Source organism: Seriola lalandi, unplaced genomic scaffold (genome assembly GCF_002814215.2).
Source record: "Seriola lalandi dorsalis isolate HSWRI2012SDOR001 ecotype SW California unplaced genomic scaffold, Sedor1 jcf7180002053444, whole genome shotgun sequence".
In the NCBI taxonomy this organism is placed as follows: domain Eukaryota; kingdom Metazoa; phylum Chordata; class Actinopteri; order Carangiformes; family Carangidae; genus Seriola; species Seriola lalandi.
The window spans coordinates 450,027-471,829 of NW_019523997.1; the positions used below are offsets into that span (position 1 = coordinate 450,027).

A 21,803-nucleotide genomic window follows, 5' to 3' on the forward strand; every position below is an offset into this window, starting at 1 on the left:
GATGAAATTACAATCTAGCTAATTTAGCCAATATTATTTTCATGAGCTGGTTGAAAACATTGTCTCCAGATGCATTTTCAATGTTTATTTAAAACGAGGATCTCACTATTGGTGGTTGTAAGCTAGTTAGCCGGCCTGTCACCAGACTATCACCAGAGAGAACACTAATATTGGACAATTCTGCAAGAATAAGAATAATTTATTCATACACTATCCATGTTCAGCAACTACAGTACAGTTATTTTGGTAATAAGGTTGGGGAAGGGAAAGATAATAGATGTACAGTTAAAAATCAAGATGACTTGCTGGTCCATGATGGGAAACATCTAAGCCATGAAGTTAGTTAGATACGTTACATGCTTATCCACCAACCTAACCTCCACACCCTTTGGTTCCACTTTGCTACATAACCGACACAGTACTTCCTGTATCTGCACTGAAATTTAGAATTGGATGTAAATTGCAAGCTGCAGATTCATCCAATATGAACATTATTTCTAGGGCCAGTGTGCACACGCACATTGGCAGATTTACAACTAAAGCCATGTGGTGCAATTGAGACAGGCGGACGGAAGTGGTCAACATTTTCCCATAGTTTGCCACCCACTACACTGTCACCTAAATTGGTCAACAGTGATTTGTGAATTTTGAAAGCATCCTATGGGTCGTGTATGTTTCTAGTTTACCACTTCCTCTTCCACCACATCCTTGCCCACCATAAATCCCCACCACCAAGATGCCCCTTCTGATGTGGACAATGTTAAACAAGGAAACAAAAAAAAATAACCTTACCCTCAACTTAGCACTAAAAATAGTTTTTAAGTAGGGGGAATTTTGATTTCAAAGATTTTTCCCACGTTTTTCTTCTTGTCCCTGTCAGGATATTTTGTGATTACAGATAAGAGCATACTCACATAAGCTATGGACACATGCAAGCAGGCACTCAGAATACACAATATCATTTTCTCCTTCCTCATTTTCTTTATCACGCATAATTAAAATCCTTCACATTCACTTTCACTTCCTCTGTCTCTGTTCGTTCTCTCTCTCTCTCTGTCTCACACACACTGACCGACTGGGATGACCGATCATGTCCATTGGACCGTCCCTGATATACCTAGTGTGCAGCGGGGCATGCGCATGCCAACACAGCGTCTGCATGCAATCTTGATCTCGAGTCACTCAAGCAGGCAGACAGAGGATGTGAGGAACAGCGGAGAGGAGAGGGAGAGCGAGGGGTGCTGGTGGTGGTGGTGCGGCTGGTAGGTGGGGGCACCGCAGACATCATCTATATTTCATACACCTCTCAATTAGTGTCAGTGTTCACGGGTGGGAGGGTTGGGGAGCAGTCCCTGTCTACTTGGCCTGCTCGTCTGCTCATGCTGGGCCTGTACCGTCGCACCCTTTTCCCTCCCCCTGCTTCCTCCGTCCACAATAAGAGGTCAGATTTAGGTTCGCTTTTCAAATAATAATGAACGCGATGCCGTTGGCGATTCCTGACAGCGGGTTCATCTGATATCATCTCCTAAATGTGATAACATTGTTATTCTCAATGTGTGCACATGGAGGATAAATAAAAATCGCACGGGATGCCACGTTCAAGTCAGACATTTGCATTTATCATGGTTTTCATGATGCACAGATGCCATGGTAGACTTGTCATAAAACATTAAATGGTAGCAAAAATGTGTAAAACTGCATCAAAAATAAAGTCCCAGATTAGCCCCTTTTCAAATCTCATTATTCACTTCAAATCTCATTATCTTCTGGTAGTTCCAGTTCCGATGAGCTTCACATTTTTGGTGATATAGAATAGTCCAAATGATCTGGATTAGAACCCCCCCGCCACCACCACCACTTCCTTTCTAAGTATATCGCTTGTGTCACCATCCCACCTACAGGACTATGAACATACTTACATATTTTCATATCAAAGACAGACTGCTCATCCTATCCTTATCCTATTAGACCTTATGAATAACGTATTACATTATTTCTGCTAATTATCTGATTTATACTGACAGACAATTATATACTGCAGGAGACAGCTTAGGCTACACTGGCAAGGTAAAAACACTATCATGCTGAAGTTAACATCTCTTTTTTTGGTTTTCCAAATACATCTTTATGTTCATAAATGGAAGCTACTACGATCCCATGTTACTAATTCCAGCTGGTGACCATGGCGTGACTTGACCTGTCCTCATCAGGACAAGTTGATTTCATCAGGTTGGGAGACACAAGAAGAACAAATATGAGAACAAACATAGCCATAAGCTGCATTTGGGTGAGACAGATGTTTATATTTTGGATATTGTTTCATTATGGTTGCACACAAAGTGAGACGTCCACTTATGTTTATGCAAGGGTTTGGAAATGGTTGAGTTTCAGTGTTTGGTTAAGGATGTTTCAGCCCAGTGTGGTTTGGGTGGTACAGAGGCCTTTTCACAAAAAAACCTAATTGCAGGCAGTGCAGTTAAATTTGCAATGGATGGCAAAGGATGGCAAGGATGGCATTTGTTTTGATCAGTGAAATTTGTGTGTAGTGTAGTGAGCAAATGGATAAATTACCTCATGTTGCAAATCACAGTTTGCATATTGCAAATGTGGTAAAGCGGGGCCCAGGACCTTTTCATCATATCTGTCCCAGTGGTCTCTTCCCAACAGGTTTTGGTATTTGCCTTTTCCAGCTTAAACCTCAAGTGACTGGTCTGAGGTCTGAGGGGGGGTCCAGATGTGAACGAACAGGACAAAGGACTGCAACCACAGGTACTGACAGGAAGTGACGGGTGAATATGGTGGAGAAACTCAAATTAATTAATTGACATAAAGACAAATAGTATGTTTACACACTGTACATGTATGTTTTTGGAACACAAAGAAAGCTAGTTATTTGTTCACAAGACTATATCATTATCCAGATTTCTCTCTACTCCACTTTCACTTAAACATGCAGATCATCAGTATGATGCATGCTTACATACACGAGCACAGAAACAGTATACTACCCTAATAATCAGATCACAAAAGGGATAGAAGTGTGTGCAAATGTCATCATAAAACTATGGACAGTTTCTGTAACACACTATAAAATATGTTCTCACACAAGTACAAATAAGCATTTGACTTTAAGCAATCAGGGTTTTCCCTGAACACTCAGTTTTTTTGCCATCTCCATGTGGAGATGCTACTGTTTCTCTTTTTTCCTCTTCCTCTTATTCTCCTTCTTAACCCAGCTGGAAGCTCCAGCTGCTAGGTTATGGCTTGTCTGATGCTCCCCTGTGGCTCATTTAACCAGGGAAGGAAGCAGAGGAGAGGAGAGGAGAGGAGAGGAGAGGAGAGGAGAGGAGAGAGGAGAGGATTTGGGGATGTCTCTTAAGGTTTCGTCAAAAGGAGAGAATGAACTGAAAAAACAATTAAAATCCAGTTAAAAGTATACATGGATACATTTTCTCCAGCACAAATCAAGCTGCATTAACCATCTTTGCCTTCATCCTTTACCACAACTTTGCAAACAAGGTTTCTTGTGACATGGCCTTCAAGAAAATCAGGTTACTGCAGAGAGCTGAGAATATCTGGGTAACTGAGGTGCACTGAATGAGTGAGAGAGGCCAAGTGGTCTCTATAGAGAGCGATAAACATTGTGAGTAGTGCTTTGAGAACAGAGTGTGGAGTATTATACAGTACTATATATTACTCTGTGGCCCACTCGGCAGCCATGCAGGTTAAAGGTCAAACCTAAAGGCCAATAGTGATTGGTTCCCCTGAGGAACGTTACAGTACACATCTGGCCTTGTGCTCATCCATGCATTTTTTTCCCCTCTCTCTTTCTCTTTCTCTTTTTACACATTGCAGAGCGACCTTGAGAATGTCTGCAGAATTTCTTGCTTTTTTTCTTCTTTTTTTTTTTGTCCTACCATACTTCCTCTAACTCACTGTTACTCACAAACGCTGCGATAAGAATTTTAGAAATATAGGAATCTCAATTTCAGAGTAGACACCCAGTGCTATGAAGTATAACAGAGTTTGAGTGTGTGTTTGTGTGTGTGTGTGTGTGTGTGTGTGTGTGTGTGTGTGTGTCTGTGTCTGTGTCTGTGTGTGGGCAGCAGTAAACCTTAGGTCAAGGCCTTCTCCTCTTTTCTTGATGCACTAGGTAGCCAGCAGAAACAGCTTCAGTGAGCACCTTGGGGTATGCCCTGGGGCTAGGATTACCAAGAGCAGAGAATTAGGGAGTAAGGCAAAGGTCAGAGGGCTAAATGTGTGCAGGGGTGTGAATATGTGTTTTCGTTTCTAGGTGCTGCTGATGTAACCTGAGATTAAATTCTTTTGGTCTTCAGAATGGAACCAACCCAGCAATTACTTATGGGATCATTCAGTTTATTACAACTTTGTACTTGTAAAGTTAATTGCAGAGATCTGGGAAACAAACAGTCAAATGATCAAACAGGTTGTAAAGAAGCCTAGACAGGAAAAAAAACTCATTATTTATGGGTGTAAAACTGAAAAGTGAGTGCACCTGAAACAAATCCCTCATTGCACAGCAAAATGAGGGATTTACAAATTACAAAGCAAATACAGTTGTCAAAGTTTACTCTGGAAAACAGTTTGTAAACTGGTGGATGTACCAGGGGGTACTCATCTCAGGGGCTACACATGTATATAATTCTTCTGAACCTTAATAGGACAAAGTGCGGCACAATTTGTATCTCATTCACCAACAGCAGTGTGGGCACTGGCCTGCAGTTGGGAGCAGTTTGGGGTATAGTGTGCTCTGTGTTGAGTGCTCTACCACTTCAGCATCATTCACTGATATGAATGCTTCTAACAAAACACTAAGGTTATTTTTTTTCTGACTATTCTGAATTTTTTCTTTTGAAATATGGGACACTCTCACCTCCTCAGGGCCAAAGTTTTATTCAAATGAAACAATCTGAGATAAATCACTCTTGGGTTGAACCACTCACCAATCATGTCCACATCAAGGCCTTAGCTTGTGATTGGGGGTCCTCTGTTGTATACAATGGACAGTTATGGTAATAATTTTACTGTTTGCTAAACATTTGTTTGCCTAACGTGGAGGTTTGTTAATATGATCATCATTTTTTTGCCTGGTCTCATTTCTTTTTAGCATTCCTGCTACTTTAGTTAAAGAGATCTAACTTGCAATAAACCAGAAATATTCTATAATATCTGCCACCATTTTTGTTGCTTTTATTTTTAACTAAGTCAGTTTCATAAGAAATTTGTAAAAGCTTGTTTTCTTGAGTTTAATTTGTTTGGATTTCCCAACATGGTCACCAAGATAGGTTGGCAGATGCCAAGGGTAGCATATAAAAGTCACACAGTGGTTTGAGGTTATGGAAGAAAACAATCTAATTTGAGTTCAGGCCATTTGACTTTGCCGCACACTGAAGTGCAAATCAGCTGACCCCCGTAGAAACCCGATAGAGCAGATAGCCTAACTGTGACTTATGCAAGTGAAACTGATCTAAGTGTAGATCCATACCTCATGGCAATGTCACGGAGTAGGCCATACCTTCAGCACTGATTTGAAGCGGAATGTGGTACAGGCAGAGACGAGCTGCTGTAGCTGTGAGGCAACGGGAGTGCCGATCTGAGAGCAGTCTCGGAGGCCGGCTGAGGAGAGCTGCAGCTCTGGGCTCTGGTGAGTAGTGAGAAATTAATTAAGAGTGAAACAGCAGCAGGAGGGAAGATAGGAGGGAGGGCAGCAGAGGGACTGAAGGAGAGAAGGAGCATGAGAGAGAGAGAGAAAGAGAGAGAGAGAGAGAGAGAGAGAGAGAGCCTCTGGGAGTGGACCTCCTGGAGGATCAAGACTATTATTGCTATTATCATTGTCTAATTTTCCCTCCTTCACTCCCTCCCCCCATCTTTCTCATTTCATTTGCCTCTCCCTCTTCTTTCCCTTTCATATTTTTTTGTCCTTGTCTCTCGCCTCTTTCTCTCCCACCTTTCCTCTCCTCCATCATCTTTCTCCCTCCTCTCCTCTCTATTCTGGCCCTCAGAGTGAGGACAGGCTGCTAGCCGGCGGGTGCTGTAGAGGAGGGAGAGCAAGCAAGAGCCTAATGAGATGTCTATCGCCTCCGTCTAGACTGGACCGCTCCTTTCAGCAAAGAATCACCACCACTACCACACCACACTGCACTGTACTACACACTGTACCCTGTCTGCCTGCCTGCTGCTGCTGCTGAGGGAATAGCGAAAGGCAAGGTTTGTGTGTGTGTGTGTGTGTGTGTGTGTGTGTGTGTGTGTGTGGAGAGGGGAAAGTGTGTCTGAAGGGTGTGTGTGAGGCTGTGTGTCTAGGAGGTGTGTAGAAGCAGTATGTGAAGGCATTGGCATGGTCATGTGTGCGTGTGTGTCTGAGGGGTACACTGGCAGAGCTGTATTTTGTGGGGAATGGGTGTGTGTTTGTCTTGTTTGTGTATATCGTGCACAGACATTTCTGAGTGACAGTGTGTGCTACTGTCAGTGCTATCTCTATAATTCGAGTGTGTGAGAAACTGGCCCTTGGGCAGACAATATTATGATGGATGCCCTCACACACACCCTCCTCCAGTGTGATTGCCTGTTAGGGCTCTACTCTCAGAGGCTGACAAAAAAAAATCTGCCCTCCAAATCCCATCATCATACACACTCTGCTGGCACAGGCCCCCTTTTATTTCCTGATAGGCAGGCCCATAGCAGAGCTCCACGACAGGGACCTCTGCTTACACCAGGGGGACCTCTGTTGTTCTGGAGAGACCTATCCACTGGCAAAGTCACCAGAAGTACTCAGTTACACATGTTTCCCAGCATCCATTTCCACTCTTGCCTTTGTTAGCCCACTAGGCTGTTTCAATATTTCACAAATAAAAAACATACTGCCACCAAAGCTACTGAGGAAGAGGAACAGATACCTTCCTTAAAGCGAAATTCTCCATCTTATCAAATAAATCAGTTTCTCTATAACTGATATATCAACCTCAAAAGACTGAGAAACAGCTAGCCTGACTCTTTCCAGTTTCAAAATACACCTATCAACACCTCCAAACCTTCCCTCCAAAACTTTCTGTTTATGTACAGAGTAGGCAGGTTTCCAAAATGGCACAAAATGGCCGAGAGTTTATGAAGAGATCAACGGGAAAAGTTGTTTTTGTGCCTAAAACTTCACAAATTGCAAAAGTAGTGAGTGGGAAAAATGCTGGTCTCTGTGACATCTGAAAGAGCTGCAGACTGATGGCTTCAGATGGAAACAGCCATGTAGAGTCTCTTTTCATGATGCTGTGTGTGGCTGATCAATAATACTGATTAAATCATGTACTGACACAGTTTGTCAGGAGTGAAGTTTCGTGTGTTTACACTGCAGTTATCTCTAATATGAGCTTCTTTGGATTACTGCAACAGATCTGACAAATATGTGACACCCGTGTCTGGTATATTTTGTGGAAAGAGCATGATTTTCATACATGCTACTGTTACAAATATAACATATACACATATATGCTGTGCTCTTATGCAGCAGGAAAACAGCATGCTAATGTTAGGTTTTTTTTATGCTAACATTAATTCTCCCTGGAATATGTATCATGTTAGCTGCCAAGGTAAGGATGTGAGTCGCACGCAGATTTATTTCTAAACATTCATTTTTCACTTCATATCAAAATAGTGAAATTGTCCATATCAAAGCTATGGTATCATTTTGGAAATGTGTTTTCTCTTCTACTGATGTGCTTACATCCTCGATTGGAATACTGTGTAAATATATTGAGATATTTGTAGATGGGTAGAAAGCAGGTGGGACAGGTTTCAGCTTAAAAATGGCATATATGTTTGTTTCATGTGTTAATTTAAAGGAGCTATTAACTATATAAGTTTTGCTATTGCTACATAGCCAGCATTAGCATTAACAGCTGTTTACTTACCAGTCTACAAGAAAAGTTGTGAGTTCAGCATCAAACTTCATTGTTTTATTTGTCAACAGCTGTCTCCAGCAGTGGAAAGCAAAGCCAATGTTATGTTCTTCTGCTGAAGTTAGCATGCTAACCAGCTAGCTAGCCCAGCTTGTCTTGTTACTTTCTGATAGCGACTCACTGTAGCTTCCAAACTGCCCTGAACACATAGCATTGCAGAGGGGATATTATAACCTCGTCTTTTAAATGCAATGATGGCTGAAGTTCTTGGTAAGCCACCATCACCATCACCCCGCTCCTGGCAATACCATGTTCGGTCGAAGAGAACATGCTACAAATAGACCCTTTAAGGAAGTGTCAGGAGTGTCATTATTGCTCCACACAGATGTGATTACCATCTGTTGCTATTTTCAGTTTCATTAATGGAGAAAAAGCTTCAGTGAATGTTTAAGCCACATACTTTACATGCATCATGATTTATTCTGCAAGTCTGTTTCCATTGTGCTTTGTCGCATTTCTCTTTTGTCGATATACCAACTTTTCCACGAGAGTCAAAACTTTTTTACAATGTCTCGAGATTTTTTTGAACTCACCCACTCAGTTTCTTTTATCTGCAAATTGAATAATGTGCATAAAAACAGGTGGATGGAAACCCAACTATATGCAGTATATTCATCAGGCTCTTTTGAATAGTTTTGGTTGAGATCAATATTGATCTTCTCATCTCTTTCTCAGCGAGACAGCTAGTATCTGTATTTCCTTTAAGAGCTATAACTAATAAATCCTTCAAAAGAAAGGACTCAATTATAGCTAAAAATATCTCATTAAGAGGTGCGTTTCTGTTGTTATAATGACCATCTCTAACAAAAAGTACATTAAGGAGCCACTGAGGGGGCAGCTGTTGGTGGCTAGCCTAGCATGCTACTATGAAAGTAGTGGACTTCATATCGCCTGTCAGCTCAGTTCCCTGTGGGGGTGAGCTGTGAAAAGCTGGAGCTTGTCTCACCAGAGGCTTCTTTCTTTCCCTCCCTTTGTCTCTTAAGGTTTTATAATCAGACGCTCTTGTGAGGCATTTCTTTTGGTAACCTGGCCGCTGCACACACACACACACACACACACACACACACACACACACACACACACACACACACACACACACTCTGTTCATTAAAGTGCCACTCTGGAGAGGCCAAAGATATGGAGGGGTAAAAAGAGGGAGACAAATGAAAGGAAGCAGAGAGAGTGAGAAAGAGAGAGAGAGAGAGAGTGGAAGAGAGACAGAGCGCTTGTTAGCAGCCATGCTGAAAGTCTGCTCCAGTTATTCGGCTGAGTGAGAGGCGCCACCTTTTTTTAAAAACTCTTCCTCACTGTCTCTGTTTCATCCCCACGCCCTCCCTCCTGCTCTCTCCTCTCTGAGGCCCATTGGTTCCAGGTGACAGGATTACTGAGGGTCAAGCAAGACTGCACACTGGGTAACTCACCTCACTCACACGAGACACACACATTTACAGTCTCTCTATGCCTCGCTCAGGCTAATACACACACACACACACACACTGACACACACAAAATGTGCTCACACACTGGGCTTTCGACTGCAGGCCTCATTAACTACACTACAGCTGCCCCTGTTTTAGAGACACTCCTCAGCACGCTGTCTCTCTCAAGCTTCCTCTCTCTGTCTCACACAGCCAGGCACAGTCACAAGCTCACATATTGTCCTTCAAGCTTTGTATTTCTCTTTGCCCACTTCTCTTTCTCTCTTTTAGCATCACTATTTATCCTTATCTGTCTCTCATACAGGCACAAGACCTCTAATCACAAGGGTCAACAATTTAGTTTTTTCTTTTTTTTTTTTACAGATTTTAATTTGATTTTCACTTAGATTTTTATCCGTAGCATTGAAATATGTTTCCTGCAGTACATGGAAACTATTCAGCACAGTTTGCAGTAACATCTTCAGCTCCTTTGATGCAACAAAAGAGATTCAGAAAATTAGTTCAACAGGCAGTACACCGAACAAGAACAAATGTACGAATAAATACTGGACTAGCCTTAGGAATCTTAGGAGTCCATTTTCTACTCTCTAACTATAAAAAAAGACACTGAACACAGCTTTAAAATTTACAATTCACAATGTGTCCTCTTGTTATTTTAGTTAAACCATGTACGTCTGTGTAGCAAAGTACATAGAGATACATGATATGAGACATATTGTGAATGTAAACTGTATCTTTGTGGCAAAAAGTATGTTTAAAAATTAATATACTGTATAAAAGTGCAACTGAAGAATATTCACCATAAAAAAAACCATTTTAAACCAATGGTACAAAAGTACAAAATTAAAGAAAATGGTGATACTGATAAAAAAAGAAACTAGCAGTATAAATTATGACTTTTTTCTTCAGGCAATATTTAATAGAAAGTCTAGTTTTTAGAAATCAATCATACATTTGTAGGTTGTCAATGTCAAAGTTGTCAATTAAAGCTTCAAAAACTATATTTGATGGATTTCCATACAAATTTTGTGCAAATTTTAACCGAATTCAAGAAATTCAGCAAATGAAAATGTGAATTACGGTGCACGTTCCTCAACTGTTGGAGGAGTTGGTTCATCATGGTAAACAGCTGGTTTGGGTAATTCTCCAGTCGGGTGCCATTAAAACCACTGCACAGGAAGAGGGTGCAACAACATTACGCATTTAAAATACGCCAGTCAAACCTCAAAAAGTGAAAAACGATGTGGAAAACATAATGGATTTAGGTCACATGCTTCATGTAGGTCATGATTTATTCACTAATTCTATCTCCGTTGCAGTTTGTTGGATTTTGACTTTATCAATACAAACTTTTTAAAAAGTTTTCGCGATCTTTCAAGATTTCCACTCAGGTATTTTATATTTGAACTGAAAAAGAGCATAAAAACAGGTGGATGGAGACCCACTTCTTATCTTCCTCTCCTCCTTTATGAGGACTACTTTGATTTTTATAAAGAAAATCATGAGATAAATTATTTTACCTGACTTCACCTCAGCAAAGTACTTTGTGAAACTATTCATAATAGCAAGCACATTCAGTGTATTTATGTGTGCGCGCCTCCGTATATGTCTGTCCCGTGGGATCCTGCATGGCCTCGGCACAAACAGCTCTTATCTCCTGCGATCGAGTCTGACGCTCCAAAGCTGCTGCCATCAGCCACAAACTCATTAATTACTCTTTAGTATCAAGCCATAATTAGAGACACCAATCAGGCCCCCGCTCCGTTTCCCCACTCCACACAACCCCCAGCCCCTATTAGCACTCCACAACGTACTCTGTGTGCTAGTGAGCTAAGCTAGTCGCAGCACAGTAGCACAACGCTGAGATGAGCTCCCCTATGTGTGAGATTAGGCTGCGTGCGGTTAGATAGGAGCAGGAGAGGGAGGAGGGGGGGATGGAGGGAGTGATGGGTGAGGCAGGCTAGATGTGTGTTGGGAGGAAATGAAGGAGGAAGAGAAGAGGGGAAGACAGGGGTAGGAAGGTGAGGGCGGGGAGGAATACATAAGGGAGGCGAGGTGATGTCGGTGCTCAGGAGGAGCATTAATTTGACATTAATTGTGTCATCACCCCCCCACCCCCCTTACACACACACGTATACACACCTCTCTTCATCTCCCACTCCTGATGAGTGGATCAGTGGCGGAGGAGAAGAGAAAAGATCTGATTACATCTGTCTTGTCTGTCTGCACTAGGAGAGGGTGAAACGGGGACAAGAGAGAAGAGGTGGGAGGGGGGTGGTGGTGGTGGTGGTGGTGATGGGGGGGGGTTGGAGTCATTAAGGGCAGTGATTGTTTTAATAACGTGCGAAGGAGAGCGAGAGGAAGATTTCCTGGTAGGTCATTTTCTTTTAATCAGGAAAAACTTGGTAGCCCTGGACACCCATGGGATGTTTTTGCCTTGATTATGTAATCTGTTTTATTTTTATAAGCACCGTGACATGAGATGATTTTATGGAGAATATTTTTTGAGAAATAACTAATGACATCGGCTTTGAGAGAGCTTTTAGTCAAAGTTTACAGTTGCTCTTATTTTTAGCTCGTTGTTCTTACTGTTCCTAAGTTTGAATAACACTAGTTATGATGTAAGTCTTGTTCCCTCGCTATAGGTGCATAACACATATCAACTAAAGGCTGAAGACAAGGAGCTGGAAGTTTTTAGTGGAAGCAGAAAAGGAGGAAATTACAGAAACAAGAGTGAGACCAAAGTCACTGCAAAAATGAGTTAGTACAATAACAAGGACACTGCGTTCACAAAAGTATAGACTAGCTGACAGATTAATTACACCGTGCTTCTGTATCAGTAGTGGCTGTAAATTTCAAAAATACACAATATAGCTCAAATTACAAATAAGATTAGTTAGGTTGACATAATCAGATATTTTCCTCTGATTCAAAAATAATACCAATTACTCTGAAGTGCACCTATTTCTTCATGTTTGTGTACATGAATCAAACAAATTCATACCTAAAGTTAGGTTTTAAACATTGCTTGGCTTTCTAAAACTGTTACTTATTTCCTGTTTAGCCTACATAACGGATTTCTTTTGGTGCTGCAGATGTTTCTTAGCAACTGATTTTCTCATTATTTTCCTTAAGTCTTTCCTAGCTAAGACATTTAAGTTTTAATGATGCAACCTGATTTAGTAAATCGCTATTTTGAAAAAAGCTAGTGGTTACTCAGAAGGACTTTACAGATAAAGTTACAAATAGCTGATGCAATCCAATCCTGGGGCAGATTTCATTAAGTTATATTGCTTTACAGTATATCTCAGGCAGAAAGCGACTGTTGGGCATCTCGTGTAACTGATTTCGGTGTATCCTTTATCGATCACCGAACAGAGAGCCCATCCATCCCCCACACCCCTCCTGCAGAGGTGAGTCAGAGCTGATAGGGACCCTGGAGCCTGTAAGGGTTTATGGTCTTGTTTCAGGAAACTTGAGCCAGGTGGAGGCTTGGGTCTTGAACATGTGCCTTCTGGTTTAACACAGGTTGCCAGCTCTCTAGGCCACGCGTTACATCCTCACCTGAAGACTTGGATGGACCGGGTCCACTATTCATTCTCTCTCCCCTCTGCATTGCTTCACTGTGCATCGTGGTTGGACTGAATCCAAACTACAGCGGACAGACTTCTTATACAAGCCTTCAAGCAACTACGATGAATGCTTCTAAATATTTCGTTGCAAATACAAATTTAGAATAGTCAAGACTCTGTTTTAGAAGGATTAGGAACAAATTTTTTTCTTATTAAAGATAAATACTGTTATCAAGCACCATATGCACCAGATTATTAGACTTGTTTAAAGATAATTGGCCTTGATTTATCTTAGTAAGATAGTCAATCTATTTTTCAGCTAGAGCTGACAAGAAGTTGTTGATTGCATGGTTGATGCACTGATATCCCCAAAGCATCTATTATGAAAAGCGCTAAATGGCTCATTTCAAGAATAAGTTCATGAGTTATGCCAATTCACTTCAAGTGATTAAGGTGCAAAAAAATGAAGGAAAGAGCATCTTCACAACCAGAAACACAGGACTGAAAACTCTTATCACTCCCAAATTGATTGACAGGTGTTTTAATACAGGGACAAACACTGGAGGAAAACTGAATCCAAGTTATTAATGTTTGCTGATGCTGTTAAGGTTTGTTTACATCGATGTGAGGAAAATTCAAGCCATCAGAAGCGATGCAAAGACCTCACTGTGGTGGAGTTTATAGAGCCTTAAAACTAAATGAGGCATTCTTTCATCATTTTCCAGAGTTTCTGGAATAAATTACACTTCAACATAATATTTTCATTCTGAAACATTTTATAAAAATCTTTAAATGTAGTGCTTAGTGAAACTTTCTGACAAAGCTGCCAACTGTTTGCCTTCAAAGAAACATTTCTGTCTGTCCATGAGGCCGGTTTTCAACATGCTGTCGTGTTGCTATTGTCCGGGTTCTGTGCACCAGACCCACAGCTTTTAACTCTGCTTTCAGCAAGAAATTCTCAGAGGCCTTTCTGACAACCTCCTCTAACACTACCCATGTGCCTCTGCTCACCCCCAAGGAGGTTGTTCGCCATTTTAACACCTCTTCTTTGACTATATCCTTGATGCTGTTGCTGCTTTGAGCGCAAAAAAATCAAAGGCATTGTAGCTAACCCAGCAGAAAGTCCCTTTTATATTATGGATGACTACTTTCCTAAAACACTGGGAAGAACTTGTTATACTGTTTGCCAACATCTCTACATATATCATATTCTCTGGATCATAATCTCTGATAGGTCATTTTGGGGACTTTGCTGAAATGACTGATACTGCTGTTTGTATTGAAAGGACATTCTTATTTTTTCTTAAGTCTAACTGAACCTTGGATGGATCAGCACCTCTTAAATAAAACAAGTCTGAAACCCTTGAACCTATGAACCACCTGTCTCTTAAGTGCTTTCACAGTACTTGTTCAGACCAAATGATATCTTTCAGACTAATCTTAGAAACACAGAGCACAAAGACTGTTCTTGGCCTTAGTTTAGCAGCAGATAAAAGTGCCGTGCTCCATTCTGATTATTTTAAATCACACTGTGGCCTTCAGTTATCTTGATTTTTTATATCAGTCTGGGGCAGGAGTATGATACTTCTGCAGCTTGTTAGCTTTGGCTTCAAAAATACAACATATCATCCTAAAATTCAACAGCTCAGCCAGCAACAACCCTCTCCTGGTGGTCTTTTGGTGTCCTCTCTGAGCTATTTTCCCATATGGAGTCAATTTTGAGGACAATCTTTAGGATCATTTGGTGTCCTGAGGACAACACCACAACATGTTGCAGTAAAAGAACTTTGCAGCCTTTTTTCTCCACCGAGAGACACATGATTTCCACAATTAAATCTTTTTATCCTCCACTGGTCTGCCAAAAAGTCATCCATATTTTAATCCCTCCTTGTTTAGATTACCTTAACTCTATGTTTTTTCATCAGTCGACAAACAAGATTATATTTCCCAAACCTCTGCGCCTTTAGACTGGTTACACGTTAGCTTCAAAAGTGATTTTAAGACTTTAATCATCTGTTTTAAGGGCTGGCCATATGTCCGTGGAGCTTAGCTACATCACAAAAGTCATATTTATACTTGATATTATGTAATGCTTATAATCAATTCTTTGACCTTACTTATACATTATTCTTGCCTTGCTTTTGTTTGTTTTTTTTCAAACATCTTTAAAATTAAGCTTTGAGATGTTAAATCCTAATAAATGTTGATGGTGATTATTACTATTGATTTTCATAGTGGCTGTGGTGGCTGAGAATAAGTCCTGACACTTATTCTGGAGGCATTACATCAAACTCCACCCTCCCATATTGGAGAATTAATCATTTCTGTGAACAATTGAATTTTGGAGATATAGCAGTTTTTCACTTTGCAGCTCGGCCGGAAAGTGAGAAGTGCTGAATCCTCATAAGCACTCAAGGACATTTGTACCCTGGAGCCTTGCCTGGGTGGGTCTGTCTGTTAGCAGTTAGCAGTGTCCCCAGCCAGCCTTTAGCTCCAAGGGCGGTCTCTACAACAATATCACTGGGCCAAGCAAGGAAGGACTTCCTCCCAGATGCTTGAGTGGATGAATAATGACACTGTAACACAGCCTCTCTCTCTCTCTCTCTGATAATGAGGAACAGAAGAGCAGACCCTCCCCGAGGCACAGCACCTGGACTGGACTGCCTTCCTGTCTACCTCAACCTCCATCTCTCTCAGGAGATAGGCTGAGAAGAGTAAGACTTTGGCTGTTTGCCAAGCTCTCAGTCTCAGTTACACTCACTCAGTTTGGTCTAATTGTGAAATTACAATGTGGAATCATCTTATAAAATTACTTAGCCATGTTTGAGCTCGTCAGGCCCCACAAAATGTTCACAAAAAACACTTTTTTAATTGTGTGTTTTTGTGTCAAGCATCTTTACCTTTCAATATACGCTGCCTAGCTTCTTGCCTCCACACCTATATCCTTCTCTTTCACTCTACTTCTCACTTGTTTCCCTGCAGAGAGGCTTTACCAAGTGGAGTCAATTAAAACTGTACATCTAAGTGAGAAATGTCTGTTTGAGTGTGCATGTCGGTGTGCATGGTTTCATAACCGTGCTGTGTGCCTCTTTGTGTAAATGTGTGAATTTGTGGTGTTTTCAAATGTATGTGTGTGAATGTGCATGTGTGGTGTGAGTCTATGTATGTGTGTGTGTAAATGTCTGAGTGAGTGTAGAGGCGGGGGCTCCCCTGGGGCTTGGCAGTATGGCGCCGTAGCGCTGCACACTCCTCCTGTGAAAACGCCTCCAATGGGACTGGGACAGCTGTGGCCAACCTATACCGCTTCATGGGCCATAACAAGCCTTATGACACACAAACACACACACACATACACACACACACACACACACACACACACACACACAAACACACACTCAAACACAAACACACACACACATATATACACACCTATTACTCCAATCCTGCCAACTCTGTCTGGCTGTCTGGGTGCCTCCTTGTTTTGTCTGTCTGTCAAGTACTATCTCTCTCTCTTTCACAGACTCACACACACTCACCCATTCCTCTCTTTCTTTCTCTTGCAGTCTCCAGCACAAGTGATGCTTCCCGACATATGTGAAAGTCCATTTTTTTCCCCTTCTTTTTTATTCGAACAGCCCACTCTTTCTGCCTCCCGCGCAGCAAGTTGGTGTCACACGACTGCAGGGGTTGTCTGCACGTCTGAAAGGAGTTTTGAAAATGAAACAAAAACTACACAATGAAGAAATAAAGTATCAAGCAACACACATTCATTCATCTCATAAGCTATTGTATATGAGCGAACAAGAGTAACTGCTCAAGTAAGCAAAGACTTTTTGTGCTTTCATGAAAAAAACCAAACAAAAAAAAAACCAAATCTATCTTCATGATCGTGGTCACACAAATGCAACAATAGACAGACTTTCTTTTAATTTCATTTATTTAACAGTCACCAGATGATGAGATACATTCTCTTAAAAAAGAAATAGACAACAAAACTGATATTCTTTTGAGATTTTAAAAACTATTATACAATATTCTTAATATATAGATTTTGTACAAAATAAAAGTCAGTAAAAGGGGCAAAGGGAGAGAGTGACATCTTAAAAAACAGAGAAAGAAAAAGAGGAAGGGGACAGGAGTTGACTCAAACAACGACCACATTTAGGAGTGACAAAGACCAATCTCTTTCATAAATAAATATAGGAAAATTAGACATCATATATAGCTCTCTTTCCAATAGCAGGGCATTGCTAAATGTCTGTAGCATAGGTTAGAACATAACTGCTTTGTGAGGCCCATTTGCTTCAAAAATTCCACGCATTTTCCACAGAGATTAGCTGGAACCAGTGTGGCTAAAAGCCCTGAAATATAAGTATTTACCTCAATAATGGGTCTGATAGTCTGTGCCGTGCTTGACCTTTGGTTGTAACAATAACCCCCACCCCACCCTTACACTCCCTTGCCCCCCCCCCCCTTCTTTTCCTTTGTGTGCCGTACTTGGTACAGACCAAGCGCAGAGAGTCTCCTTAAGTGAACTAGAGAATAGGGATGTCCTCTTTTTTTCTCTCTCTCTCTTTCTCTCTCTTGCAAGGCCAGTAAGAAACAAGCTTCAGACTCCCCCCATTCGCAAACACAGAGACCACTGAGCAGAGCACATATGGGAGGGGTGCACCGTATAGGAGTATAGGAAGGTCGTACTGCACTACCAACATCATTTCACCCTTGAATTCCATCCGCACACTGTGGATATTTCAGCGCTGTTTTTGTTGGTCCTTAGAATTTCAACAATACAACAACAACTACAAGACAACAGAATAAACACACAAAAAGTGGATGTGGACGGCTGTGGGGCATCACAACCCTGTTTGACATAGACTCATGCCACTCAGATTGGCTGATTGTTTTCTCCTTAAATCACCCCCCTTTGCACCTATTTGAATATTTGAAGCTCAGGGTATAAGCACTGAAAACATGGGAACAAGGGAACACAAAATACAGATAATGGAGGTGATTTACAATACAAATACACTACCTGTTTTCAGACGCACACGCCCAAAGAGCATGAAAACTGAAGCTGATGATTGATCCCACTGCAACAACAGACTTTTGTTCTATCCTTGTCTCCATCTTTTCTTTGTTTGTACCCTCTGTGAGCAGGCAAGCGGACAGTGACATTGGCCCTTCTCAGAGCAGGACAGCAGGCAGAGTGACTTGGCGTTAATCACAGTTTTGTCTCGCTTTCTTGGCACATTAAGTCAGAGGGGCGAGTGGCGGCCCGGACGGCCGGGGTGAGAGATGGGAGGACAACGCGTTAGATTCGCAATAATGACGCATCGCTGCCGCATCACTTTGGAGATTAAAAGCAAGATGCTGAATTTCAATCAAGCCACATTAATGGCCTGGTGTGAGGAATGGCCACTTTGTCTCCACTGGCAGGCAGAGAGAGTGAGAGAGATTTAGAGAAGGAAAGAGAGAGAGAGAGAGAGAGAGAGAGAGAGAGAGAGCGTGGCATGAGAAGAACAGGTGAGACAAGGTGATACGACATTTTAATTCACCAAATTGCATGCTAGCCAGTAATGATAGAATCCATTTAACGATGTATTGACAATATTCTCTAACCAATGGCAAAAGGGCATTAACGAAATATCCAAAAGAAAAGTCAAAGTGCCAAGGACTGAATGCATGTAGCTATAAAATAACAGGATTGGAACTGATGAATATTTGAATGTGTGAAAACAGTAAACTGGTCTCAGTTTTATTTAAATGTATTGTACAAATATTCTAAAACAAATGTCAAATCTCGGTTTAATAAAAAATATTGTATTAATTCATATTTAAGATTTTCAGTCGAGAGTTAAGGAAAAGGAAATGTCTAAGGTTTTGAACTAACACTGACACCAGAGGTACTAAGGATTTATTGAAAAAAAAAAAAGATTGTCTCCACCACTGACAATGACAGCATATGAGGTGAATAGGAGTCCAATTTTAATTCAATGCCAACATCTGACATTTTATCAACAGAGCTTGTGATTTCCCCATTTGTTCCCATTAAATCCTGCAGCCACCTTACAAAACATGCCAAGCTCTGCCTGAGCCGCTCTGTGAACGCGTTACACTGCGAGATGTGACCCACTTGCAATAAAGTGCATTGAGAGTTCAGTTCTCATGGTAGATGAGAAGCGATGTTGGGCAAGCACAGCTGAGAGATTGTCATCACAGTATAGCTAATACGAGGAAAAACCTAATGTGACATGAACTAGATCTCTTGGGGGGGGGGGGTAAAAAGAGGACGGGGTGACAGAAGAACTGTCAAGACAACAAAGAGATATGGGAGTGTTGGTCGTTTAGTCTCTGTGTCAAGTCAGGAATGTCACAGTTGAACACAGTGCTTCATGGTGGTGGGGGGGTAGTTCTTTCTGAGGGGTCCTAGACTTCAGCCAGGCACCCAGCTCTGGTTGCTATGGGCTTGCTGTGGACTGGCCAGACTGCTCATTCCCATCCCCATGCCCATGGTCACACCCATCCCCATGCCCATGCCAATGCCCACGCCCTGGGCTAGGGAGCAGTCAAAGTTAAAGTCCATCTCCTCCCCAGAGTCCATAATGTCATGGAGGAGAATGGACTCCACATCGCAGTCCAAGCTACCGTGGAACATGTCAATGTCCAAGTCAGCTGGTAGTCTCTCATGGGGGTGAGGTTGGTGATAGCCATGGTAGTTGCTACCAACGCTACCATTCCCCATCCCCTGGCCATGGTGGTAAGGTCCGTTCGTCATGCCTTGGTGTTGTGGGTCAGGGTAATGGTTGTGACGGGGGTGCGGGTGTGGGGCGGTGGCCACGTGGCAAGAGTCCTGGGGCATGCCAAGCATACCTGCTGGGTTTGGGGGGAGGGTGGTGGACGCAGGGAGGTGAGCATGTGATGGGGGGCTGTACAAGTAGGGAGCTTTGTGGTTGTAGGTCTGCAGCTGATTGCTGTTGCCACGTGGGGTCAGGGCCGCAGCCCGGGGGGATGTGTGGTTATGGCTCTGGTTGAGGTTGTGACTGTTGTGAGCGAGACTGTGAGGTGAGTTGTGGTTGTGGTTGGTTACACTGTTGTGATTATGACTGGGAGTATGGCTGTGAGTTCTGTTATGGCTATGAGCTGAGCTGTGACTGTGAGGTCCATTGTGGGTGTGGCTGTGGCCATTGTGGTGACCAGGGTGGTGGCTGTGATGGTTGGAGCCTACTCCATTACTAGCTTGACCGATCATAGGATGGCTTTCCCTCTCCTGTCCCAGCAACATGTCCTTGGAACAGTATTGCTGCCCAGCTGGACCCCCTGTTAACAGACTCTGCAGGGCATTGGTACTGGAGTACGCCCGCATGGTTCCAGAGAAACTAGCTGGCTTGTTCTCCTGAATGGTCTGCATGGGCGAGTGGTGGCGCAGCATCCCCAAGCCTGTGGCTCCATACACTCCTGCACCATAGGAGCTCTGCCCCTTCACTCCAGAGCTGTAGTGATAGACAGGGGTTTGGTGCTTGTGTCTTCCAACAGCCGGATGCTGCTGGTGTTGCTGTTGCTGTGGGTGATGGTGATGATAACTATCCTCCATCAGCTGCTCATCCAGACTGATGGCTCCTGCCAGGTTAGCCAGCTGAGGCAGCTGCTCAAGGGGAGGACAGCGATTCCCTGCCCCCATGGATGGTGAGCGGGCACTGGTCGGTGAGGGGTAGAGGTGGGGGGAGGTGGAACAAGACAGGCCACCCTCCTCTGGTTCCTCAGGTTCTTCCTCGGCGAGGATGGGTGACAGACGCCCGCTCAGGGTGGAGGCTGATGAACTAGCCCTGGAATGCAGGTCTGTCCAGGCATCAAACTCTCCATCTGTCCCAGAGGCGCCTCCAGCTCCTGGGAGGCCTTTCCGTGGTGGGCTGCCATGGTCGGGGGACCCCTGGAGTCCCACCACAGCAGATCCCGCTCCGATCCCAGGGCGGCCAACCCTCTTGCCTCTAATACGGCCTTTGCTTTTTAGGTATTTGGTGCCATTGTCCATGGAGACTGCTCGCCGGCGTGGGGCCTTGCCCATCTTCCCTCCATCTGGGTTCAGCATCCACCAGGAACTCTTCCCAGTCCCCTCATTCTGCACCCGGATGAAGCGTGTGTGGAGGGATAGGTTGTGTCGGATGGAATTCTGTGGAGAGATGAGAGAAACACACTGTTTGTAGACAAACTGCTTTTCTAAAGATGAACACTTAAAATCAGTGAAATTTGTATATGATTCATGTAAAATGTTCCATAGGAAAATAAGAATTTCTGACATCAAACATAAAAATCAACAATGAAGACGAAGCTAATTACAACCACAGCTGTCAACAGTGCTTATAAATCATTCAGTCTATACATGTTGAGTCACCGAAAAATTGTGCCAAATTATCAGGTCGCTTCCTTTTCTGTTATTAGATATATAAAACACACAGTAGATATTCAACCCTTTATGCAATCAGTGTCATCCACAGTCTGAAAATTGAGAGCACATTCAAAAAAAAAAAACAATCATGTTCGAAGCTGGCACAGAACAAGACCCACTCAGCCTCAACCAATCTGAAACGACCTGAGACTCAGTTTTGAGACACTCTCCTTATGTACGTCAATCCTCCCACTTTAATTTCCATCAATCCATCTGTCCTCCTCTACTTCTCCTTTCAGCCGGCCTGATGTAAGCTACTGCGGTTGGGTGTACTGTGTGTTTGAAGTCGGTGCCAGTCTGGCTTAGTGCCAACCCTGTCTCTTTCGCTCTCGTAGCTTGAATGGGGGGATGTATCGCAAGATTGAGCCGGGAGCAAGGAAGG

General features: G+C 42.6%; 1 protein-coding gene and 1 long non-coding RNA gene across 2 annotated transcripts in view; one reads left to right on the forward strand and one right to left on the reverse strand.

Moving 5' to 3' along the window:
• Positions 1 to 5,523: 5,523 nt before the first annotated feature.
• On the forward strand, positions 5,524 to 16,784 carry LOC111651128 (uncharacterized). The gene is made up of 3 exons (XR_002760483.2): positions 5,524 to 5,665; positions 6,024 to 6,228; positions 16,542 to 16,784. It is a non-coding gene; the product is annotated as an uncharacterized LOC111651128 (long non-coding RNA).
• Positions 16,785 to 17,436: 652 nt separating this feature from the next.
• Positions 17,437 to 21,803, reverse strand: part of LOC111651126 (forkhead box protein O6-like) — a 31,712-nt gene continuing 27,345 nt past the window's right edge. The window contains exon 2 of the mRNA XM_023401081.2: positions 17,437 to 21,145. Within this exon, the coding sequence (XP_023256849.1) occupies positions 19,412 to 21,145 (1,734 nt within the window). The 3' untranslated portion in view covers positions 17,437 to 19,411. The remainder of the gene's footprint in view (positions 21,146 to 21,803) is intronic.